Source organism: Somniosus microcephalus, chromosome 2 (genome assembly GCF_052327205.1).
Source record: "Somniosus microcephalus isolate GS21.2 chromosome 2, FLI_Smic_1.0, whole genome shotgun sequence".
NCBI classification, from domain to species: Eukaryota; Metazoa; Chordata; class Chondrichthyes; order Squaliformes; family Somniosidae; genus Somniosus; species Somniosus microcephalus.
Genome location: NC_140988.1, coordinates 347,328,630 through 347,355,101, shown reverse-complemented (window position 1 = coordinate 347,355,101; position 26,472 = coordinate 347,328,630). Strand labels below are relative to the sequence as shown.

Here is a 26,472-nt window from a genome sequence, read left to right as displayed (position 1 = left end):
CGAATTTTAAAAACTCCTAGACTCCCTAGTTGGTCTCTATCTACCCTGTCTGTTCCCCTTAATATCGTGAAAAACTTCGAACCACTAGGGCAAAAATTTGCAGAGAACTCAAATTAGCCTACATCTTGCACCTTTCCCCATAAGTTTGGTTGCGAGGGAATCCAGAACCAAGTTGGGTTGAGTGGCAGGGGGGCGTGCGCATGCGTGTTGGGCGGCGCAGCCTCGGTCGGTTGAGGGGAGGAGTGGGATCTGGAAGCGGTCGACGCTGTCATTTCACCTGAGCCGAGAGGACGGAGCTGAAGGCGGCCGCGGGCTCTGTGATACTTATTTTTTGTTTTATATATATATATACAAAATGTTCTAGCCCGGTACGGTGGAGTAATTTTTCTTCATCGAACGACATAATAATCATCGAGGTTGGAGGGGGGGGTCAAAAAAATGTTGAGGGCTTCGTGGAAAGTGGCTCCGCCGCTAAAGGTAGGAGAGCGTCGGTCGGTGGCGTGATGGCTAATCTGACATTAAACATACTGGTGCGCTAATCTTCCTTTCTCTATTCGAGTCCCCCCCCCCGTGCTCCCGTAGCCTTCTCGCTGACAATGAATCGGCCCGCACGGCGTTCATTCAGGCCGTTAATCCAACCTAACTTAATCGGCCGGGCGGCAGGAGCGGATCGACGTGGATGTGCACCAATCAGACGGTTCATGCGCCCCCCGAGGAGGAGACTGTTGACCAATCAGCAGCCAGCTGGGGGGCGGGACCAGCCCGGGGCCAGGGAAAGTGTCTGCTGGGTAAAACCATCAGGCTAGGTTGACCTGCAGCCGGGCGGCAATGACAAGAGTGGGATGTTCTGAAGCGCCTGCAAAAATGCAGTTGGGAGGGGGAAAAGTGACTCGCTATTCAACGACGTCTGGCTGCTACACATTTTCCCCGCCCCAATCGGCAGCGTAGAGGAAAACGTTGCATTTTAAACCATTGCATTTCTAGAGAGAAAACGGTGTGACCTTGTACGTGAATATGGCAACTTTGTAGATCTTTGCCAGGAACATGCATGAGCCCATGTGGTTTTTAACGTTTTCAGTTTTTGAACTTTTCAACAACCTTGAATTCCCCTGCAATTCAGTACATTTTAGTATGTAGAGTTACAGATCTCAGGACACCAGGGAAATAACATACAATAGCAAATAGCATAGTTCTGCAAAGAGTTTGTAAACCCAGTTAAAACATTAGTTCATGGGATGTGGTCGTCGCTGGCAAGGCCAGCATTTATTGTCCATCCCTCATTGCCATTGAGAAGGTGGTGGTAAGCTGCCTTCTTGAACCGCTGCAGTCCGTGTGGTGAAGGTACTCCTACACTGCTGTTGGATCAGGAGTTCTGGAATTTTGATCCAGCGACGATGAAGGATCGGCAATATGTTTCCAAGTCAGGATAGTGGGGAACTTGGAGGTGATGGTGTTCCCATGCGCCTGGCTGCTTTTGTCCTTCTAGGTGGTGGAGGTGCTGCCAAAGAAGCCTTGACGAGTTGCTGCAGTGCATCTTGTAGCTGGTACACACTGCAGCCACGGTGCGCCGGTGGTGGAGGGAGTAAATGTTTAAAGTGGTGGATGAGGTGCCAATCAAGAGGGTTGCTTTTTCCTAGATGTTGTCGAACTTCTTGAATTGTTGGCGCTGCACTCATCCAGGCAAGTGGAGCGTGTTCCATCACACTCCTGACTTGTGCCTTGTAGATGGTGGAAAGGCTTTGGGGAGTCAGGAGGTGAATACCCAGCCTCGGACCTGCTCTTGTAGCCACAGTATTTATGTGGCTGGTCCAGTTAACTTTCTGGTCAATGGTGACCCCCCATCCCATCCCATCTCCCCCCCCCCCCCCCCCCCCAGGATGTTGATGTTGGGGGATTCGGCAATGGTAATGCTGTTGAATGTCGAGGAGTGGTGGTTAGATGCTCTCTTGTTGGAGATAGTCATTGCCTGGCACTTGTGTAACGCAAATGTTACTTGCCACTTATCAGCCCAAGCCTGAATGTTGTCCAGAATTACATCTTATCCCATTCTTGACAGATTTCAGAGTAATGTATTTCAATTGAAAGTCCTTTTGTAACTGGGAGAAGGGTTAAGTCCCATAGTGAAAACTGTAGGCGAGACAAGACAAATCAACAGGTAGTGGTTAGATAAAGCTAAGTTTGGATTTTAAAAGACTATATTGCAGGAGGAGGGGAGCAAAGTTAAAATCCACCTCTATTAGTATGAGGCTAATTCTCAATCTTTAGTAGAGGAGAGATGGATAATTGCAGACTGTAGCACTGGTATAGCATCAGTCCATTTGCAGTGTTGACTGTTGCTTGATGGGCCTGATTACATTGACAGAGTCCAGTGACAGCTGTGATCACCAGTAATGCACTACACCAGTAATAAATTCAGCAGTGTTCCACAATGGCACAATGTGATTTGCATGGTTTGGATCTGTAATTTGAATCAGTAGCATCACAAAACGATCAAGCTTTTTTTTTTTACAATTCTCAGTTGAAGAAAGTAGATGAAATGTAGAAATCGTGTTCAATGTCCGTTCACAATTCATACTTGTATGCACCTTTTGGATATATTAAAATGAAGCTCAGTCTGCTTGTTCAGGTGGATGTAAAATATCCCATAATAGTATTGAAAGTAAAGCAGAAAATTAGAGTGCTACCATGGAGTAGTCGAGACGAGTCACATAGATACATTTAAGGGGAAGTTAGACATGCATATGAGGGAGAAAGGAATTGAAGGATATGCTGATAGGATTAGATGAAGTAGGAGGTGGCTCGTATGGAGCATAAGTGCCGGCACAGGCAAGTTGGGCCGAATGGCCTGTTTCTGTGCTGTAGACTCTGTGTAACTCTGTATGTAAATTCTCTTTGCCAACATTCATCCCTCAACTGGCACTACCAAAACAAGCTGCTCATTCATCTCATTGCTGTTTGTGGACTGAGTGCAGCGTACATGTGGAACCTGACGACGTGTTTTTGGATAATGTTGCCGAGGGGCAGCATATAGATGAGAAATAGGAGGGGGCCAAGGATACATCCTTGAGGGACTTCAGAGTTAACTGTGTTGGTGCGAGAAGAGAAACTATTGCAGGTGATTCTCTGGCAACAACTGGTTAAAAAGAAAAGAAAGACTTGCTTTTATATAACGCCCTTCATGACCTCCGGACATCCCAAAGCGCTTCATGGCTAATGAAGTACTTTTGATGTGTAGTCACTGTTGTAATGTAGGAAAGATAGGACTTGAGCCAGGCGAGAGCAGTCGCAGCCAGCTGAACAACGGAGGAGCGGCGTTGGAGGAGGATGATGTGGTCAGCCGTGTCAAAGGCTGCAGAAAGGTCGAAAAGGATGAGGAGGGATGAGTTTATCACGGTCAAAGTCACATAGGATGTAATTTGTGACTTTGGTAAGGGCCTTTCAGTGCTGTTACATGGACGGAAACCTGATTGGAGCGGTTCAAACAGGGTGTTGCAGGAAAGATGGGCATGGATTTGAGAAGCAACAACATGTTCGAGGAATTTTGAGAGGAAAGGGAGGTTGGGAATGGAGCATTCCCATTTGTCTGCTTATGGCAGGGGGTTAGTGCAGGGGGACCTCAGACCAGTTACATTTATCTGATCAGTGGGGGGTTATCAAGCTTGTATTACAAAAACTAGTTACACATTCAACCTAACAAACTTACTGCATTTGTCATCTCTTCATTAGTTATTTTGATTATATGGTCAGAATGGAATGGACTCCATTGCCTCAGAGCTGCGAGATGTTGTAAAAAATGACCATTGCTTCTATCATTGTGCTCTATTACACATTTTAGTTGACTGTTAGGTCACAGTATTACTGAACAGAGCTTGATTGTTGGTCAAGCTATAACGTCTCTTCTGCCTGTTTGACTGGCAAGCTTAGAATGCATGAATCAGTCAATCAACTCCTAATCGGAATTTGCCTGAGAGAAGTATAAACTCTGGAATAATCTGCTCAGTTCTGTGAAATACCAACTTTGGCCCTACAGTCCTGTACATCGCCTTGTACGCACCTGTTGTGCGTATACATGCTGTTAATTTATCCAGTTTTGTGCGCTGGCTACTTGCCTGCACGTTGCCCTTTAAATCATCCTTGGTTCCGAGGGACTGCTTAAAAAGAAGCATGTTGCCCAGTTTTCAGAGTTAGCTCTTTTGATCTGAAAACAGTACATTTCAATAATTGGTCATTAGAATATTATTTACCTCTCCACACATTCTAGCTTTAATTCCAAGAATTAGAATTTTCAAGATTTTGGACAAAATGTTCTATAGATAGGTGAAATCCTGTGTGTACAAAGTCGGAAGGCACTCTGCATGCCGAGTCCAATCTAATCTCTCCCATGTTTATGTATCCTGAATTCCTTCTGTGTCTATTCGTATGCACATTTTGGTTGCCACTCTGGACCCAAGCCCATTACTTCTATCTCCCTATATTTTCTCTCTCGGCCCACTTTCTTCTCCTCCCCTTCCTGTCACCCGATCATGCCACCTTTTCATTTCTCTCCTCTGGGGTACTTTTCACCGCCCCCCCCCCCCCCCAACCAACCAATCGCTAGTCCTCTGTCTTCCTTCTCTCCTGCTGCCATCCCAGGTTTAAATCCCCCTTAAATAAGCCCACAGCTACCATCTCTGCCTCTCTTGGCATTCTTTGAAGGGCCCATTGAGTCACTGTCTCTTTATGGGCAGCAATTCCAACTGCCCCAGCCCCTCTTGCTGACCTTCTCGCCCACTGACGGCTTAAGTCGCCAACTTCACCTGTCCCACTCATCCCTCCCACCACTGCCCTTTTGTACTCTGCCAGCGAATCAGCAATCACCGCCCCTTTTAGCAGTTTCCTCTACAATGTCCATTCACTTGCGACCAAGACCCTTGCCATTCACAACCTTATTGTGGATGATTGCATTGACATCCTGGCTTTGACTGAAACTTGGCTCACAGTGGTGACATCTTTTTCCTTACCGAAGCCTCCGTGCTTAGCTACACTTTCCACCACCTACCCTGCCCAAACCACCGCGATGGTGGTGTAGCCATAATCACCAAGTCACACCTTGATATCTCCCCCTACTCCCCTGGTACATCTCTTCCTTGGAGCATCTCATCTTGTTCCACAGCTCGTGACTCTCCTATAACATTCTTGTCGTCTATTGCTCCCAGCCCCACCTTCATCGAATCATAGAATGGTTACAGCATGGAAGAAGGCCATTCAGCCCATCGAGCCCATGCCGACTCTCAGCTAGTCCTACCCCCCTGTCCTTTCCCCGTAGCCCTGCAAATTTTTTCCTTCAGATACTTATCCAACTCCCTTTTGAAAGATAAGATTGAGTCTGCCTCCACCACTCTTTCAGGCAGTGCATTCCAGATCTTAACCACTCGCTGCGTAAAAAAGTTTTTTCTTATGTCACCTTTGGTTCTTTTGCCAATCACCTCAAATCTGTGCCCTCTGGTTCTCGACCATGGGAGTAGTTTCTCTCTATCTACTCTGTTCAGACCCCTCATGATTTTGAACACCTCTATCAAATCTCCTCTGCTCCAAGGAGAACAACCCCAGCTTCTCCAGTCTATCAACGTAACTGAAGTCCCTCATTCCTGGAATCATTCTCGTAAATCTTTTCTGCACCTTTTCTAAGGCCTTCACATATTTCCTAAAGTGTCGTGCCCAGAATTGAACACTACTCTAGTTGGGGCCGAACCAGTGTTTTATACAGGTTAATTATAATTTCCACACTTTTGTACTCCATACCTCTGTTTATGAAGCCCAGGATCCCATAAGCCTTTTTAACTACTTTCTCAACCTGCCCTGCCACCTTCAACAATTTGTGCACTTATACCCCCAGGTGTCTCTGTTTGTGCACCCCCTTTAGGATTATACCATTTAGCTTATATGTCCTCTCCTCATTCTTTCTACCAAAATGTATCACTTCACACTTTTCTGTGTTAAATTTCATCTGCCACGTGTCTGCCCATTTCACTAGCCTGTCTGTGTCTTCCTGAAGTCTATCACTATCCTCCTCACTGTTCACTATACTTCCAAGTTTTGTGTCATCTGCACATTTTGAAATTGTGCCCTGTACACCCAAGTCCAAGTCATTAATATATATCAAGAAAAGCAGTGGTCTTAGAACTGACCCCTGGGGAACACCACTGTATACGTTCCTCCAGTCCAAAAAACAACCGTTCACCACTACTCTCTGTTTCCTGTCACTTAGCCAATTTTGTATCCGTGCTGCCACTGTCCCTTTTATTCCATGGGCTTTGCTGGCAAGCCTATTATGTGGCACTTTATCAAACGCCTTTTGGAAATCCATGTACACTACGTCAACCACATTACCCTCATCAACCCTCTCTGTTGCCTCATCAAAAAACTCAATCAAGTTGGTTAAACATAATTCGCCTTTAACAAATCTGTGCTGGCTTTCCCCAATTAATCCATACCTATTCAAGTGACTTAATTTTGTCCCTGATTACTGTTTCTAAAAGCTTCCCCACTACTGAAGTTAAACTGACTGGCCTGTACTCGCTGGGTTTATCTTTACACCCCTTTTTTGAACAATGGTGTAACATTTGCAATTCTCCAGTCCTCTGGCACCACACCCGTATCTATGGAGGATTGGAATATTATGGCCAGTACCTCCGCGATTTCCGCCCTCAATTCCCTCAGCATCCTAGGATGCATCCCATCCGCTCCTGGTGATTTATCTACGTACAGCCAGCCTTTCTAATAGAAACATAGAAAAATAGGAGCAGGAGTAGGCCATTCGGCCCTTCGAACCTGCTCCGCCATTCAATATGATCATGGCTGATCCTCTATCTCAATACCATATTCCCGCTCTCTTCCCCATACCCCTTAATATCTCTTCAGGATCAAATTTGATCCTGATCAAGTGTCTCCACTACCTCCTCCTTCACTGTTTATGGCAGCATTCTTTTCCTTGGTGAAGACAGATGCAAAGTACTCATTTAGTACCTCAGCCATACCCTCTGCCTCCATGTACACGTCTCCTTTTTGGTCCCTACTCGGCCCCACCCCTCCTCTTACTACCCTTTTACTATTTATATGCCTATAGAAGACTTTTGGATTACCTTTTATGTTGGCAGCCAGTCTATTCTCATACCCTCTCTTTGCCCCTCTTATTTTCTTTTTCACTTCTTCTCCTGACTTTTCTATATATAGCCTGATTCTCAGATGTATTTGCAACCTGACATCTGTCATACGTGCTCTTTTTCTGCTTCATCATGTCCTCTATCTGGTTTGTCATCCAGGGAGCCCTGACTTTAGTTGCCCTGCCTTTCCCCCTAGTGGGAATGTACCTCAACTGTACCTGAACTATTTCCTCTTTAAAGGCAGCCCATTGTTCCATTACAGTTTTGCCTGCCGATCTTTGATTCCAGTTTACCCGAGCCAGACCCGTTCTCATCCCATTGAAATTGGCTTTCCCCCAGTTAAACATTTTTACCCTAGATTGCTCCCTGTCCTTTTCCACAGCTAATTTAAACCTTCTGACACTATGATCACTGTTCCCTAAATGTTCACCTACTGACACTTGACCTACCTCATTCCCAGAACCAGATCCAGCAATGCCTCCTCCCTCGTCAGGCCGGAAACATACTGATCAAGCAGGTTCTCCTGAAGACACTTCAGAAATTCTTCCCCTTGAATTTCTTTCCAAAATATCTTTCCTCCAACAGCCTGTGCACTGTGATTCACCATTCTCCTCGATTGTAATCTCCATCCTAGCTCGCCTTGCTGTCTCTCTTCTGAATTCACTGCCCTCCTGTCCTCTCGAAATATCTCTCTCCATATAAACTCTCCTACTCCTATTCACGATCTTGTCATGTTCCATAGTGTCTCCTCTCCCTGGCCTTGATCGCTGACAAGGCCATCTCCGATCACTTCCTTGCATCCCGCATTACCTGCATCCCCAACCCCTTTTCCAAGTCCACTTCCTTTTGTATCTGTCTCTGGGCGGGGGGGGGGGGGGGGGAAACTGTTTCCCATAGTCACTTACAACTTCACTTTCAAGCTGCCAGCTGGCTAGCCTTTGGCCCTCCATTCACCATGATACTTCAACAGCCGTCGATTTGGTCAACCATTCCCTCACTTCCACCTTCGATACCCTTGTCCCCAGCAAAATCTTTAATCTCTCCCTTCCCAGTAGTTCCCCTGGATTGGTCCACATTTTCACTCCCTCGCATCCAAGGGATGCAGACAAGTGTGATTGGCATAAATGGAATAGCCATCCATTACCAGATCTGGCTGGGCCACATCAAGTGATATCAGTCCTCACTTTCTTCTACCAAAAGCCACTCACTACTCCAAGCTGATTCTGGAGAGCAAGATGATCCTCGACTCCTTTTTCCCCCCACTACCATCAGTCTCTAAAACCCTTTCTCCTGCCTCTTTCACCTTCCTCTAACAGAAAGTGAGAGCAACTCATTAACTTCTTTGTCACGAAGACAAAAACCATCCATTCAGCTGCCTCTGCTGTTTCCCCCACTTCCTCTTGCCCACCAAGCCAAACCTCCCCCCTTGCCCTAGTTTTGAACCCCCGACTGTCACTAGTTTTTCTCTCATCTCCCTGCATTTCCTCTCTGAGCTTCTCTCGTGACTGAAACCCACCTCCTGCTCCTTTGACCCCTTTACAATTAAACTGCTGACCACCCAAGTTCCATTCCTGGCCCCTGTTGGACAGCTTTCTTGTTCTTTTCATTTTGTTGCTTTACACGTCAGACTACACACACACCTAGTTGTAGTAATGTAGGATCAGGTCCTTATTGAAACCTTATACTATCCACAACTAGTATGAGTGCACAAATCTTTTTCATACTACACAAACCAGTATGAGAGCTGCTGAGACACACGCCATCTGATTCCAGTGTGAGCTAGCTGCTGAGACAGCACACTATCCATGATTCCAGCGTGAGCTTCTAAACAGTGTTCCCTTACATTTCTTATACTAATTTACCTCTTGATCACTACATTCCATGCATACTATTAATAAATCATGGTACATCAAAGGTACATACAAATGCCAACAGGATAAAAATGTAAACTAAAGAACCTGGCTCTCAACTCTTCTAATTGCTGCAATAACAAGCAAGCTTGCCATCCATTTTATTACTATAATAACACACAGGTGATCAAATTGACACGTCTTCTTTCCTGTGAGGGCACACTGCAGTGATCTCTTGCTCAATTTACAACCCATGCTCAGCAGAAAGCTGTTTGAACTTTTAACCCTGTATGTGCTGATCTCACAGACTGCGCAGAAAGAATAGCGAGGTATTCGGGTAATACGGACTTTTGCTCCTACAGCCCCCATCCTAGCTGGCATTTTAAATGGTTCCTTATCCTCAGGTACTCTCCCCCTCCTATTCAAAACCACCATCATCAACCCCCTTCTCAAAAAACTCAACCTCGACCACCCCCCTTGCAAGCTACCACCCTGTCTCCATTTCCCTTTCTTCTCCAGTTCACTTTAAAACTTTCCATTTGGGTTTCCACCCTATCACAGCACTGAGACAACTCTAACGAAAATCACAAATGACATTCTCTGAATGTGACCATGCTATATCCCTCCTTGACCTCTGCAATCTTTGACATGGTCTAGTCGACCACACCATCCTCCTCCACTGCCTCTCCTTTGTTGGGACTACCCTCGCTTGGTTCCACTTTTACTTATCCAGTCATAGCCAGAGCATCTCCAGCCACGGCTTCTCTCCCCACCTCTACACTGTTACCTTTGGCGTTCTTCCCCTCCCAAGGATCTATCGTGCTCTCCCTCCTCATCTACAGGCTGCCTCTTGGTCGCATCATCCGCAGACATGGGGTCAGCTTCTAAATGTACGCTGAAGGCACCCAACTCTACCTGTCTTACCATCACTATCGCCCCTTCCGATGCCTCTGTCAGATTGCTTGTCTGACATCCAGTCTTTGGTGAGCTGTAATTTCCTCCAATTAAACATTGGGAAGAATGAAGTAATCAACTTTGCCCCCGTCGCAAACTCAGTACTCATTACTCTACCCAGGCACGGTTTCAGGCTGATCCAGACTGTTTGCAATGTTTTCATCCTATTTGATCCCGAACTGAACTTCTGACCCCATATCATCTCCATCACAAAGACTATATAGTTCCATCTCTGTAGCATTGCCCGTCACTGCCCCTACTTCAGCCCATTTGTTGATGAAACCTTGACCCATGCATTTTCGCCTCCATCCTCCATAAACTTCAGCTTACTCTAAACTCTGCCGTATCCTATCCTGCACCAAGTCCCGCTCACCCATCGCTCCTGTCCTTGCCTAATCTACATTGGTTCCCAGTCCTTCAACCCCTCAAATTAAAAAAATTCTGATCCCTGTGCTTTAAATCCCTTTGTGGCCTGAGCGCCTCCCCTACCCTAGCCCTCCGTTCCTCTTGACTCTGGCCTCTTGAGCATCTCCCCTCCTTCCACCCCACCATTGGCAGTCATGCTGCCAATGCCTCATGCTCTGGAAGGGATGGGCGATTGTCTCCGTTGCCCTCAAAAGGAGGACACAAATAACCTCCCAGAGATGTCGGGGAACATAGGGTCTGATGAAAGGGAGGAACTGAAAGAAATCAGTATTTGTAGGGAAATGGTGTTGGGGAAGTTGATGGGATTGAAGGCCGATAAATCCCCAGGGCCTGATGATCTACATCCTAGGGTACTTAAGGAGTGGCCCTAGAAATAGTAGATGCATTGCTGATCATCTTCCAACATTCGATGGAATCTGGAACAGTACCCATGGATTGGAGGGTAGCTAATGTTACCCCACTATTCAAAAAAGGTGGTAGAGAGAAAACGGGGAATTATAGACCGGTAAGCCTGACATTGGTAGTGGGGAAAATGCTAGAGTCCATTATAAAAGATGTAATAGCAGAGCACTTGGAAAACAGTGACAGGATCAGACAAAGTCAACATGGATTTACAAAAGGTAAATCATGCTTGACTAATCTACTGGAATTTTTTGAGGATGTAACTGGTAAAATAGATAAGGGAGAACCAGTGGATGTGGTGTATTTGGACTTTCAGAAGGCTTTCGATAAGGTCCCGCATAAGAGATTAGCGTGTAAAGTTAAAGCACATGGGATTGGGGGCAAGGTTTTGACTTGGATAGACAGAAAGCAAAGAGTTGGAATAAATGGGTCTTTTTCCGAGTGGCAGGCAGTGACTAGTGGGGTACCGCAGGGATCGGTCCTTGGACCCCAGCTATTCACAATATATATTAATGATGTAGATAAGGGAACTAGATGTAATATCTCCAAGTTTGCAGATGACACAAAGCTGGGTGGGCGTGTGTGCTGTGAGGAGGATGCCGAGAAACTCCAGTATGATTTGGACAGGTTGGGTGATTGGGCAGAAGCATGGCAGATGCACTATAACGTGGATAAATGCAAGGTTATCCACTTTGGTGTCAAAAACAGGAAGGCAGATTATTATCTGAATAGATTGGGAGAAGGGGAAGTGCAACGAGACCTGGGTGTCCTTGTGCACCAGTCGCTGAAGGTAAGCATGCAGGTGCAGCATGCGGTTAAGAAGGCAAATGGTATGTTGGCCTTCGTAGCGAGAGGGTTTGAGTACAGGAGCAAGGGTGTCTTGCTGCAGTTGTACAGGGCCTTGGTGAGACCACATCTTGAGTACTGTGTGCAGTTTTGGTCGCCTTATCTGAGGAAGGATGTTCTTGCCATGGAAGGAGTTCAGCGAAGATTCACCAGGCTGATACCTGGGATGGCAGGAATGACGTATGAGGAGAGATTGGGTCGATTGGGCTTATACTCGCTGGAGTTTAGAAGAATGAGAGGGTATCTCATTGAAACTTATAAAATTCTGACAGGACTGGACAGACTAGATGCAGGAAGGATGTTCCCGACGGTCGGGGAGTCCAGAACCAGGGGTCACAGTCTAAGGATAAGGGGTAGGCCATTTAGGACAGAAATGAGGAGGAATTACTTCATCCAGAGAGTGGTGAACCTGTGGAATTCTCTACCACAGAAGGCAGTAGAGGCCAATTCATTAAATATATTCAAGAAGGAATTGGATATATTTCTTAAGGCTAAAGGGATCAAGGGGTATGAGGAGAAAGCAGGGACCGGGTACTGAACTTGGATGATCAGCCATGATCGCATTGAATGGCGGAGCAGGCTCGAGAGGCCGAATGGCCTACTCCTGCTCCTATCTTCTATTTTTCTTTGTTTCTAAATCCCTCCACCTTCCTTTTCTTATTTAAGACCCTTCTTAAAACCCATCGCTGATCAAGATTTTGGCCACCCTTCCTAATAGCACCTCCTTTGGCACAGGATTTTTTCTTTATTACTCTTTGTGACATTTCCACATTAAAAGACGCTATATAAATGCAAATTGTGGTAGATTAACATCGTGGATATAATACTTCATTATTTTATGCCACGTCCATTATATCTTCTCTTCTTAGGCAGTCCCTCGGAACCGAGGATGACTTGCTTCCACATTAAAAATGAGTTCTCAGGTGACTGATGAGTCCAATGTGGGACCTACAGTCTCTGTCACAGGTGGGGCAGACGGTGGTTGAAGGGGCGGGTGGGTGGGGTGCTTGGGTTGACGTGTGCTTGGCTTCCGCTTGCTCTCGGCGAAGAGACTCGAGGTGTTCGGCGCCTTCCCGGATGCTTCTCCTCCACTTTGTGCGGTCTTGGGCCAGGGATTCCCAGGTGTTGGTGGGGATGTTGCACTTTTTCAAGGAGACTTTGAGGGTGTCCTTGAAGCGGTTCCTCTGCCCACCTGGGGCTCTCTTGCCGTGTCAGAGCTCTGAGTAGAGCGCTTATTTTGGGAGTCTCGTATCGGGCATGCGGACGATGTGACCCGTCCATCGGAGCTGATTGGTCGTGGTCAAAGCTTCGATGCTGGTTGTGTTGGCCTGAGCGAGAACACTGACGTTGGTGCGCCTATCCTGCCAATGGGCACAAAGGACATGATCTTCACCACGTGTCAATTACAAGAGAAATGCAGGGAACAGCACCAACCGCTGTACATGGCCTTCTTTGACCTCACAAAGGCCTTTGACGCTGTCAACCGTGAGGGATTATGGAGTGTCCTCCTCAAAGTTTGTCACCATCCTCCACATGCTTCACGACAACATGCAAGCCGTGATCCTGACCAACGGTTCCACCACAGACCCAATTCACATACGGACCGGGATCAAGCAAGGCTGTGTCATCGCACCAGTGCTCTTCTCGATCTTCCTTGCTGCAATGCTCCATCTCACCCTCAGTAAGCTCCCCGCTGTAGTGGAGCTGAATTACAGAACAAACAGGAAACTGTTCAACCTCCGTTGCCTCCAGTCCAGATCCAAGGTCGTCCCATCCTCTGTCATCAAATTACAGTATGCAGACGACGCTTGCGACTGCGCACACTCGGAGCTTGAACTCCAAACCATCGTCAACACCTTCATTGAAGCGTACGAGAGCATGGGCCTTACACTGAACATCCATAAGACAAAGATCCTCTCAACCTGCCCCCGCCACACAGTACTGCCCCCCCCCCCGATTATCAAAATCCACGACAAGGCCTTGGACAACGTCCATTATATACAATGGTAAACAAAGTCACTCATGAAAGGGATCTACAAAACATAATTGGATTACATTCATTAAAATTGCATATCCTGTTTGTCACACCATATATAATGCTTAACAAACTCTGTTGACATTTTCTGGTAATGCTCAAAAATCATATTTTGTGAGGTCGTATTTCATAACCAGTAGTGCATAGCTGAGAACTCAGTTTTGTAATCTGATTTTTAAAATGTACAAGTATTGAAAAAATTCACTCACAAACAAGATTGAATTACATTTCAAGAGTTATAAGACAGCAGCAGATGGACTGCATTGTCTTTTCATGTCCTGTACTTTACGATATTTTATGAAAATATCCAGGAAATAGTAAATTATTTTGTTGTGTAAATTGGTTTATATTGTGCACATATTTTGAATTGAAAATGGGTGGTACCCTTCTCTGGAAAACACTGCCTTTAACTGCATTCTGCCACAAATAGGAATTTCTCTGTTCATGGTCATTCACAAAATGGAAGGTACAGTATCTGGGTGTGTAAATGATCTGCTTAGGAATTGGGTTTGAAATTTAACCAAGATTCCATTATCAGGAGATTTCTGTTCTTTTTATTCGGTTTTGGTGGCCAATTAGGGCGAAGAATTCCTAAAATGTGTACAGGAGAACTTTTAATCAGTATGTTTCTAGCCCAATGAGGAATGAAGCAGTGCTGGATCTAGTTCTGGAGAATGAAGTAGGGCAAATGGAATGTGTTTCAGTGGGGGAACATCTGGGTAATAGTGATCATAATATAATTAGTTTTAAAGTAGTCATGTAAAGGGACAAAGAAAAATCAACGGTGAAAATACCCATCTGGGAGAGAGCCAATTTCAGTGATTTGAGAAGGGATCTAGCACAGGTGGACTGGAAAAGAACGATTGGCCAGGAAAACAGTAACTGAGCAACGGCAGGCTTGATAGTTCAGGAACAAACCAAACATATTCCCATAAGGAGGAAAGATGGGCTATCCAAAGCTAGAGCTCCCTTGATGACAAAGGAAATAGAGGTTAAAATAAAAGAGAAAAAGGAGATTTATGACAAATGTCAGGTACAGAATACAGTAGAAAAACAGGCAGAATACAGAGAGTGCAGGGGGAAATTGAAATAGGATATAAGAAGGGCAAAGAGAGAGAGTATGAGAAAAGATTAGCAGGTAACATAAAAGGGAACCCCAAAATATTTTATAAACATATAAAAAGTAAAAGGATCGTTAAAGGACTGGTGGGGCCGATTATGGACAAAAAAGGAAATTTCTTGTGCGGGCAGAGGGCATGACTGAGGTACTGCATGAGTACTTTGCACCTCCTTCACAAAAGCAGAGAATGAAGTTAATGTTGGAGTAAAGATACTGAATAGGATAAAAATAGATAGAAAGGAGGTGCAAAATGGTTGGCATCAGTCAAAGTTGACAAGTCACCCTGTCCAGATGGGATGCATCCTAGGTTGCTGAGGGAAGCTAGGGTGGAGACTGCAGAAGCTCTGACCACAATCTTTCACTCCTTGGATATTGGAGTGGTGCTGGAGGATTGCAAATGTTACACCCTTGTTCAAGAGAGGGATAAACCTGTCAGTCAGGCCAATCAGTCTAACGTCAGTGGTGGGGAAAACTATTAAAGACCATTGTCATGGACAAAATTAATTCTCACTTGGAGAAGCATGGGTTAATAAGGGATAGCCAGCAGGGATTTGTTAAAGGCAAATCATGTCTGACTAACCTAATTGAGTTCTTTGATGAAGTAATAGAGAGGGTTATTGAAGGTAGTGTAGTAGATGTATATGGCAAATGGTATGTTGGCCTTCGTAGCGAGAGGGTTCGAGTACAGGAACAAGGATGTCTTGCTGCAGTTGTACAGGGCCTTGGTGAAACCACATCTTGAGTATTGTGTGCAGTTTTGGTCGCCTTATCTGAGGAAGGATGTTCTTGCCATGGAAGGAGTTCAGCGAAGATTCACCAGGCTGATACCTGAGATGGCAGGAATGATGTATGAGGAGAGATTGGGTCGATTGGGCTTGTACTCGCTGGAGTTTAGAAGAATGAGAGGGGATCTCATTGAAACTTATAAAATTCTGACAGGACTGGACAGACTAGATGCAGGAAGGATGGTCGGGGAGTCTAGAACCAGGGGTCACAGTCTAAGTATAAGGGGTAAGCCATTTAGGACAGAAATGAGGAGCAATTTCTTCACCCAAAGAGTGGTGAACCTGTGGAATTCTCTACCACAGAGGGCAGTAGAGGCCAATTCATTAAATATATTCAAGAAGGAGTTGGATATATTTCTTAAGGCTAAAGGGATCAAGGGATATGGGGAGGAAGCAGGGACAGGGTACTGAATTTGGATGATCAGCCATGATCGCATTGAATGGCCTACTCCTGCTTCTATCTTCTATGTTTCGATATGGATTTTCAAAAGGCATTTGATAAAGTACCTCGTAACAGACTTATTCAGAAACTAGAAGCACATGGTATTAAAAGAATGGTGGTAACTTGGGTACAAATTTGACTAAGGGATAGGAGGTAGAGAGTAGTGGTGAACAGATGTTTTTCTGACCAGAGAGAAGTATGCAGTGGGGTCCCCAGGGGTCGGTATTAGGACCATTGCTTTTCTTGTTATTTATATATAAATGCACTTAGGTATAGGGAGTACAATTTTGAAGTCTGCAGGCGATAGTAAACTTGGCAACGTATAAATAGTGAGCATGGTAGGAGCAGACATCAGGAGGTCATAGACAGACTGGTGAAATGGGCAGACACATGACATGAAATTTATCACAGCTAAGTGTGAAGTGATGCACTTTAGGAGAAACAACATGGAGAGGCAGTATAATCTAAATGGTACTATTTTGAGGGAGGTGGAAGAACAGCGGGACCTGGGGGTGCATATTCACAATTCCTTGAAGGTGGCAAGGCAAGTTGATAAGGCAGTTAAGAAAGCGTATGGGATAGTTGGCTTTATAAATAGGGGCATTGAATACAAAAACAAGGAAGTCATGCTAATCCTTTACAAAATCACTGGTTAGGCCTTAGCTGGAGTATTGTGTGCATTTCTGGACACCACACTTTCGGAAGGATTTCAAGGCCCTGGAGAGGGTACAGAGGAGGTTTAGAAGGATGATGCCAGTTTACTAACTACTGTACCTTGTAGTCCCTTTGTTACGGTGCTGCATATTCTAAATGTTTCACATAATTGGCTGAAATTAGTGGTGTGACGATGGTCAGTGCTATTATATGCCAAACCTGTCACTCGATCTCGATTTGCAGTATATTACAAAATGAAACTTTGAGTGCAGTACTTTGAGGAATAATAAAGTTCTTTCTCAGAGAGAGACTTCGGTCTAACTTTATTAAACTGTTCTTTATTCCTCTTCCTCCACAGAAGTGCCTTTGTGGAAAATCTCAGCTCCGTCCTTTGCAACAATGCCGTGGGTACACAACTGGGAGTAAAACTGGGTGTGTATACGTTTATTTTTTTTTTATAAAAGGTGGCATATTTATTTCCAGTTCAGTTCCTCTTAATGTGGGGTAAGATAGTTGAATATTCCTTCCCCTCCCAAAAAAGAGAGTGCTTGTTTGAAGAAAAACTCTTCTGAGGTGGGGGTAGTCATTCCTTGTTGCAGTGCACCTGCTGAGTTTGGGTCATCTGATCCTGGGCCTTTATTAGTGGTACTTTGTAATGTGCAGCAGTGAAACATCTTCACTCTGACGCTTAGTGACTCCTTTTGGCTCTTTGTCGCCGTGGAGGAAAGAATCAGCTCACTCTATGTCTTCCCTTTGGGCACGACCGGAACATGATTGTTGTAGTTGTTGTATCTGTATTGGATTAAGGAACTTTTAATTCTAAAACTAAACATTACAAAAAAAATAGGCATTTCAATTCTTTAAAAAAAGATTTTTTCTTTACAAATTCCACTCATTCGTAAAGTCATAAGAATGAACTCCGAATAAATGCTGGCAGTACAAAAATGAGATAATAAAGAGTCTGCATCAGTTAAGCATTTGGTATAATTTTACAGAATACAGAAAAGTATGAACTTAAAATTAAATCTAGTTTGATGTTCAAACAAATTTATTCGAGCAGTCTTTAGGCACTGTTTTGCACTGCGTGGCAAACCTATAGCCTGGCCCTGACAGTTAACTTGTATTGATACCCGTGTTCAGTAATTGGGAACTAGACAGAAAGTGGCTATCTTTTATGAATGGATATTGTGATAATTACAAAGCTATTAAGTTTGTAAACAATTACTGCATTTGTCTTTCAAATGTACTACATTTCATTTTTTTCTTTAATATAACAGTGCCTCAGTAGGCAAAATTGTAGGAGGAAGTGTCCTGTTTATTGGAGGAGGCCTTGGTGGCACTATATTGTATGCGAAGTGGGATCCCAAATTTCGAGAGAATGTAGAGAAAACCGTCCCGTACTCTGAAAAAGTTTTTGAACTGGCCCTTGGGCCTGCACCATATAACATGCCTCTATTGAAGAAACAGGTATGTATGTATAAGCCATTGAAATATCTGCACTCTCACTTCATTGTTCATTCCAGTTGACTTCATAGAATAGTACAGCACAGAAGGAAGTCATTCAGCCCATCAAGACTGCGCTGGCTCTTTCGAAGAGCACTCCAATTAGTCCCATTCCCCTGCTCTTTCCCCATAAACCTGCATTTCTTTCTCCTTACAAGTATTTATCCAATTCCCTTTTGGGGGAAAAAAAGGAAAGTCTTGCATTTACTTGAAGGCTACTATTGAATCTTTTTTCACCACCCTTTCAGGCAGTGCATTCCAAATCCTAACCATTCATTGCATAAAAAAGTTTTTCCTCATGTCGCTTCTGGTTCTTTTGCCAATCACCTTAAATCTGTCCCCTCTGGTTATCGACCCTTGAACCATTGGAAACAGTTTTTCTTTATTTATTTTATCTAAACCCTTCATGATTTTAAACATCCTCTTATCAAATCTCCTCTTAACCTTTTCTGCTCTAATGAGAACAACCCCAGCTTCTCCAGTCTATCCACGCAACTGTAATCACTCATCTCTGGAACCATTCTAGTAAATCTCTTCTGTACCCTCTCCAAAGCCTTCATGGCCTTCCTAAAGTGTGGTGCCCAGAATTGGACACAATACTCCAGCTGCGGCTGAACTAGTATTTTATGTAGGTTTAGCATAACTTCCTGGCTTTTGTACTCTATGCCTCTATTTATAAAGCCCAGGATCCCATATGCTTTATTAACTGCTTTGTTACCCTGTCCTGCCGCCTTCAAAGGTTTGTGCACAAACACCCCCAGGTCACTCTCCTCTTGCATACCCTTTAAAATTATACCATTCAGCATGTATTGTTTCTCTTCATTCTTCCTACCAAAATGTATCTGCTTACACTTTTCTGTGTTGAATTGCATCTGCCATGTGTCTGCCCATTCCACCAGCCTGTCTATATCCTCTTGAAATCTATTATTATCTTCCTCACTGTTTACTACACTTCCAACTTTCATGTCATCTGCAGATTTTGAAATTGTGCTCCCAAACCAAGTCATTAAAAACAGCAGTGGTCCTAGTACTGAACCTTGGGGAACTCCACTGTATACCTCCCTCCAGTCTGAAAAACAGCCATTCACCAAACTCTCTGTTTTTTATCCCTTAGCCAATTTTGTATCCATGCTGCTACTACCCCTTTTATCCCAGGCTTCAATTTTGCTAACAAGCCTAATATGTGGCACTTTGTCTTTTGAAAGTCCATATACACAACATCAACGGCACTGCCCTCATCTACCCTCTGTTACATTACGTTAGAAAATTATTTTCTTCTGGTGTTGTGCTTTGATTTCCCCCATGCCAAACACCATGAATTCCACTAGCTGCATCTCCCTGATACTATGACCTAGACTGGAAATCACTATCTGTGGCAGGAATATGCAAGCTTTTTGTATTTGTTGCTTAATGCATACCATGGAGCCTTGCATGCCACATACAAAGTTTAATTCCATGGTCCCTTGGTTTGATATTCGTAGATCTTGATGCTGTGTTTAGAATATGTCGATCAATGAGGCAACAGTGCTAAGAACCAGCCTTTCCAAATCCACAGGCCCACAATATTCAAATAACAAATACACAACTAAAAAAATATTAGCACAAGTAGGTCTGAGCTGCCTGGACTGAGATGATCTGCGATGGTGGGCACAGATCCAATTCTTACCTTGATGTCTTGCATTCATCCCTCTCCTGATCTGTAGATGTTGGTTATACTTTCAAGTGAGAAGTGTCTCAGTTCTCATGTATGTGAAGGCAATATCACCTGTTGGGCAGAATCCTTTAAAATAAGTTTGCTGGCCTGGAGAAAGTTACAAAGATGGATGTTAGACCTGTGGACTGTAACTGGTCTTGTTTGACTGTCCTCTCTTCAGTCTACATCCCAAAAATCTGAGTACTTTAATGTTTTTTTTTGTCTGGTTCCTCAGTCACTGCAGGGTCCAAGAATACAGAGAGCTGGTGGAAGAGCCATTATTTATTAAAGCAAAAACTCTAGAATCTGTTGTACTGAAATAGAGTTTGTGGGGTACATTGATATATATTTTTGACAAACCTATGGTTTGAGCTCGTGATACAAATTTCAATATGAGCAGCTGTCTCCATTATCTTACCTATTTATGGTTAAGTATTTCCAGTTCGAAGGGCTATATTTTGAAGTATGTAGGGTGGCAGTGGTTACTTCTTCATTTAAATGTCTTTTTGTTTTTGTTTTGTTTTAAGGATGTGGAGGGTCCATTGAAAATAGCAACGTCTACTGAAGTGCTGAAAGAATCCAAACTGCCGAAATCCATGCGTAATAAAGAAGCTTCACCCATTGAAGAGGCCATGGGAAAAAGTAAATCTGAATCATGTAGTAAAGATTTCAGTGTGCATTATTACTTTAGTGTTGTCAGAAAATACAGGTTGAGTATATGAAACTACTCTGCAATACATGACGAGGATTATTGTCTGAAATGTTCAGGGTTGAACTGCGATTCTAGTAATCGATCATCCCACACTACAGGAAACTTTCTGATATCCGGCACTGACGGGACCGAGCTGGTGCCGTAACATCAAAAGTGCCGGACATACCAGAGTTAATGTTTAAACATATGAAACTGAGAAGCTCCATGTGAATCAACAAACCCTGTTGCTTAGCAACAGCTTCAAAACAGTCGGCTGCAGCTGCAAGCGCCTCTAGCTGAAGTTGTTGCTATAGCTACAGACCTTGCAGTGCTTGACTGGGGGGAAAAAAAAGCAACGAGAACAAAAAAACATATAGAAAACGGCTGATGATTTTTGCCGTTAGATTGAGTATTCCGGACATATAACCTCCCGGATAAACCAAAGTTTCCTGTAATTTGGATAGAGTATAAATGGGTGGGGAGATATGAGCAGCACGACTGTCCTATTCTGGATTTAGGCCAGTTTGTGCATCAGTGATGTAGCCTGTCTTGAATAGTTTAGCCTCAGACATTTTGGTGCTGAAATGTTCATTTCGATTGATGATTCTTTCAAACTTCCTTAATAAATGGTCTTTACATAGAATAACATAGAAATTACAGCACAGAAACCGGCCCAACTGGTCTATGCCAGTGTTTATGCTCCACACAAGCCTCCTCCCACCCTACTTCATCTAACCCTATATCAGCATTATCCTTCTAACTCTTGTATCGTTTGTTGACTCAACAGATGAGACGGTCGTTGGTAATTAAGAACAGTGGATATATTAAATCAGATGTGCAAAAGAAACAAAGAATTTTTTTGCATTGCTGAGATTAGAAATTGCAAAACAGAAAACACTGGGAGTTTGTGTTCTTTCTCCTGAGGGCATTTACTCTTTAGTGAAAGGCATGTATCCTCAATTTTCTCTCTAATTTTCATAGGTTGTGCCTCCGTCCTGTTCTGGGCAAGCAGGCTAATTCCAGCGCCCACTGTTGGTCAGTTGCCACAATGAGAATATTCAGCTGTTTTGCTCCCTTCTGCCCAGCATCATTCAGTAAGGGACTGGGTTGAGTGGAATATCTAATCTGTTTTCTTCTACTGAAGCTTTGAGTCCGAACAACTGAAATTTATCCTTTTTTTTTAGTGCTTTAATTACGCACTGTCAAATTTTTCTTGCCTTTTTTCATGCATCTTAACAGAAGTATTATTGGCCTTTCTGTGACCCCTCTTCCTGCTTAATCCTTTCATCAATGTGTCCTTCTGCCAGGACATTTGTTCAATAGAGCCTGGAGCCTTGTTCACAGTTTGAACACAAGTATTTGTAGGTCAAGTGGTGGAAAACAAACCTGTACCTGAAAGTGATTTAAGTAGTCATCTTGTACATTTACCATGGATTTGAGATGAAGCTGAAAGCTGCCAATTGAAGTACTTAATGCAGCATTGGGGAATGCGGGAAAAAATATTTGAATTATTGTTCAGAAAAGAAGAGTGGGTTTTCTTTTTCCTTTTTTGTGGTGGAGAGTGTAGATTGGGGGGGGAACCTTTACTGCATTTACTAATATTGTGACAGGTCCCAGATCAAATCTTTATTTAGTATAGGATAGCATGAACTTTTGAAAATGGAATTGAGGAAGGAACTTCAAGGTTTGGGGGAAGGACAGATGAAGAATAAGGGATTGAGAGAAGGAAAACCAAAGCAATCTAAGAAATAATGAAAGGCTAAGAAGAAGGACAAATAGGATAAGAGATTCAATAGATAACGCAAAGGAACAAAGAGTTTCAAAAAAGGAAATCGCGTGCAATGAAGAGTTAGATCCCCATAAAAGTGAAAGTGTGGACAACTATAGAATGGAACAGAAAAAAGAGGAGGTATTAAGAGAGTGGGAAGGACATAGAAAGAAGTCACAAGACAAAATATGAATGAAAATAAGTTTTATTAAAGGATAAATATATGAAGGAGCTACAATGAAGAAAAATCTAGAGGAAAAAAGTTGTGGAAAAATACGCCTGTACAAAGAAAGACAATTGGGTGGAGCCCCACCTGGAAGGTGCATTGTGAAAATATTCGGCTAACTTTGAACAATTATTGATTTTATGCAAAAGTGTTCCAAAGGTAATTTGAAAAGATATGGTATTCGGGAATTGGTGCCAAGCCTTAAAACATTTAGCATAGAAGTGTGAGGTGAGTGCCTGACTGCATTTCTCTTGGATGCTTTACTTGCGAGCATGATTTTGAAACTGTATAATCCCCTTGCCCTCCTCAAACCCCACCCTGTTTTCAGATTCTTCTAAAGATGCAGCTGCAATTATTTCCGCTGTTGGTGATGCTCCATCAGTTCCTGCTCCTGTGGTCCAAGTTGAACCCAGTACCCTTGCCAATGAGCACAGCCCAGGAACCACTTACGAGCATGAAATGGAACATAAACATGCTCCAAGTGGTAAGTAAAGCAGATGTGTTTATGGACAAACAACAAAGTTATGCCTGACACACCAGAGATGATGTTTTAGTCAATTAGAGAACACTACTTCATCACCAGGTTGCTTATTCTAAAGCCTCTTTTGACGACTTTGACCCTTACATTTTCATACTATAATTGTTAGTGGAGAAACTAGTAATAAATCAATACCAGTCACATAAAGCAGACGACAGACAATCTGTCAGCTGGAGTCTGAGAAATAGAGACTACTGGCTGCAGTACTACACAGAGAAAGAGAATGAGAGAGGGAATGCCTGTATCCTACCAGCGGTAAACCTAGTTCTAAATGGAGAGAAAGATCACCAGTATCATGCCAGTTATAGTCCTGGTGAGAGTTTCTGTGAAATGAAAAAGGGAAAATTGAATTATCCCCTGCTACAGGGGAAGGGGTAAAGATGACGTTACTTTTATATTTGAGCTCTACCCTGTCCTACCACCCTCTTGAAATTTCTTACTTAATCACTGTAAACCAGTGGCCAGTGATGTATATTGCATAGGATATTCTCTGATTTGCTGAGAGTAATTCCACAGAAGATCCCGCCTGTCTGTGTGTGTGTGTGTGTATGTGTATATTTATAATGTATCTCTGTGCATATGTATATATTTGAACGTATACCCTGCGCATCCTGAATTTTCATTGCAGCCTCGGCCCAAAGCTCTGGGGTTCTCTCCCTAAACCTCTCTGCGTGTCTACCTCTCCTCCTTTAAAACACTCTTCAATACCTACCTCTTTGACCAAGCTGTTGGTCACCTGTCCTAATATCTGCTTATAAGAACAAAACAAATAGGAGCAGGAGTCGGCCATTCAGCCCCTCGAACCTGCTCCACCATTCAATAAGATCATGGCTGATCTTCTACCTCAACTCCACCTTCCCGCAATATCCCCATATCCTTTAATTCCCTTGGTATCCAAAACTCTCTCGATCTCTGGCTTGAATATATTCAATGACTGAGCATCCACAGCCCTCGGGTAGAGAATTCCAAAGATTCACAATCCTTTTGAGTGAAGAAATTTCTCCTCTTCTCAGTCCTAAATGACTGACCCCTAATTCTAGACTCCCCAGCCAGGGGAAACAACCTCCCAGCATCTACCCTGTTAAGCCCTTAAGCATTTTATATGTTTCAATGAGATCACCTCTCATTCTTCTAAACTCTAGGGAATATAGGGCTAATCTACTCAATCTCTCCTCGTAGGACAATCCCTCCATCCCAGGAATCAGTCTAGTGAGCCTTTGTTGCACTCCATCTAAGGCAGTGTGGCTCGGTGTCAAATTTTGTTTGATAACGCTCCTGTGAAGCGCCTTGGGACATTTTACTAAAGGTGCTTTATAAATGCAAGTTGTTGTTTATATATATTTGTTTGTGTGAACAAAGGGGGATAATATTTAAATGATATGGTCCTCACCCCTTATACTGTCCACGCTTACCGTGGACGACCGTATATATTGAGTAAAAAGTGCTAACCATTTTCCATTGCCATAAGAGGCAATTACAAAGTAGCTTCTTATAACATATTAAGTGCTATTTTGTTAATCCTCTGCCCAATGTTTACCGATGTGTGATGTTCAGTTTTTATCCCCGACAGGGACTCCAGGAAATGTCGGTGCTGCCGTGGGTCCCTGCCACGACTTTTTCTTTGCTGGCAGACTCACGTTTTCTGTTGGCACTTCTCTAGCTCACTGAGTGGAAACTGCATCCAACACCAATTTGTATTTTAGTGACCAGTAGAGCCCACAATGATCATAGACGGCTTTACCGTCCACCACTTATATCGCGTTAACCCCAACGTGCCCACTGTAAGCAGTGGGAACTGTATTGGAAGCTGGATTTTAGTTACTTCACATCTATCTTTACTGATTTGAAGTTGCTTAAATGAGGAAATCCGATTTCTAGGAACATCAAAGGACTTGCTGGCTTGCTAGGCCATTTCAGAGGGCAGTTAAGAGTCAGCCATATTGCTGAGAGTCTGGACCAGGTAAGGACAGCAGACTTCCTTCCCTAAAGGACATTCGTGAACCAGATGGGTTTTTACGACAATCTGGTAGTTTCATGGTCACTATTACTGATACTAGCTTTTTATTTAATTAATTGAATTTAAATTCCCCAGCTGCCGTGGTGGGATTTGAACGCATCTCTCCAGATCATTAGGCCAGGCCTCTGGATTACTGGTCCAATAACATAACCACTATGCTACTGTACCCCGTACTTATAATAAATTAGATGGTTAGGTGCTTTTAAAATAAACAAAGTGCCTGAGAGACAGCTGGCTTCCCCACCTCTTCAAGAAGATGAGAACTCAAATTAATGAAACTGTAACTGACATCCGTGTAAGTTCACTAAATGAGGGGCTAGAATTCTAAGGATTGAAAACTGACCCAACATAGCCACATTATTTAAAAAAAATATCAAGAGGCATACCTGGAATCTATTGACTGGTAAGTTTAATGTCACTTATAAGGAAAATATGTGTATCAATTTTAAGTGGTTTAAGTTGCAGATCACTGGTAAAGTATAACTTGTTAAAGTGCATGGATTATGGAAGAGACAGCCATACTGGAGTTTTTTTTTTTAAGATGTTGCTGATGAGATGGAAAATGTGGTTGATGTAAGTTACCAGGGACGCCATTAAATTGTGCAGTATAAATGTGCACCTCGAGTCTCTTCGCCGGGAGCAAGGAGCGCACATCAACCCAAGCACCCCACCCACCCGCCCCTTCAACCACCGTCTGCCCCACCTGTGACAGAGACTGTAGGTCCCGCATTGGACTCATCAGTCACCTACAAACTCATTTTTAATGTGGCAGCAAGTCATCCTCGGTTCCGAGGGACTGCCTAAGTTGAAGCTGATAAATGGGTTCAATAGGCAACTACACGTGTTTCTGGAGAGAGAAAGGATTTGAAGGATAAGTTGAGTTGAGATTTTTTATTTTTTTTTAAAAAGGATACATTTGTGGTGCAAAGCCGCCTTTTCCTGGTCATAAAAATAATGTCCTTGTGTACTTTAAAGGTGAAAGCTGTGGTTGCGAAAATGAAGCCTTGCCGGGCCAACACCTTGCAGTACAAGAACGTTCACCTCAGGAGGTCGCAAAACACCTAGCTCAACAAGACCAAGAGGAGCAAGTCAAAGTTGTTGGTAAATAAAAACAATTTCAAATCCCTTTACTTCCAACAAATATATTTTGCGACTTGCATGAGCCATATACGCCATACCTCAGCTGCGAGAGTGGTAGGTCTCCGCCTGCATTGTTCTTTTTGGTGCATGAGGTTGGCTTTTTTCTTAACTTTCTCCCATCCTCTCCTGAAGGTGGCAGTTCATGCTGCATTAGGGTTCCACAGACTCTTGCAGCTCACTATTACCTCCTTCAAATAAAGAAAGAAAGACTTCTTTTATATAGCGTCTTTCAAGGCCTCG

The 26,472-nt window shown here is 43.6% G+C and overlaps 1 protein-coding gene across 2 annotated transcripts in view; it reads left to right on the top strand.

The window, feature by feature from the left end:
* The first annotated feature begins 227 nt into the window (after positions 1 to 227).
* immt (inner membrane protein, mitochondrial (mitofilin)) overlaps positions 228 to 26,472 on the top strand; it is a 60,869-nt gene continuing 34,624 nt past the window's right edge. Inside the window, exons 1-6 of one of the 2 annotated variants that reach the window (XM_085975491.1) lie at positions 229 to 477; positions 17,015 to 17,088; positions 17,934 to 18,123; positions 20,380 to 20,494; positions 22,866 to 23,021; positions 26,068 to 26,193. In XM_085975491.1, coding sequence (XP_085831617.1) covers positions 439 to 477; positions 17,015 to 17,088; positions 17,934 to 18,123; positions 20,380 to 20,494; positions 22,866 to 23,021; positions 26,068 to 26,193 — 700 coding nt within the window. In that variant the 5' untranslated portion in view covers positions 229 to 438. Of the gene's footprint in view, positions 478 to 17,014; positions 17,089 to 17,933; positions 18,124 to 20,379; positions 20,495 to 22,865; positions 23,022 to 26,067; positions 26,194 to 26,472 lie in introns of both variants that reach the window. The other variant, XM_085975492.1, reaches the window with a different exon arrangement.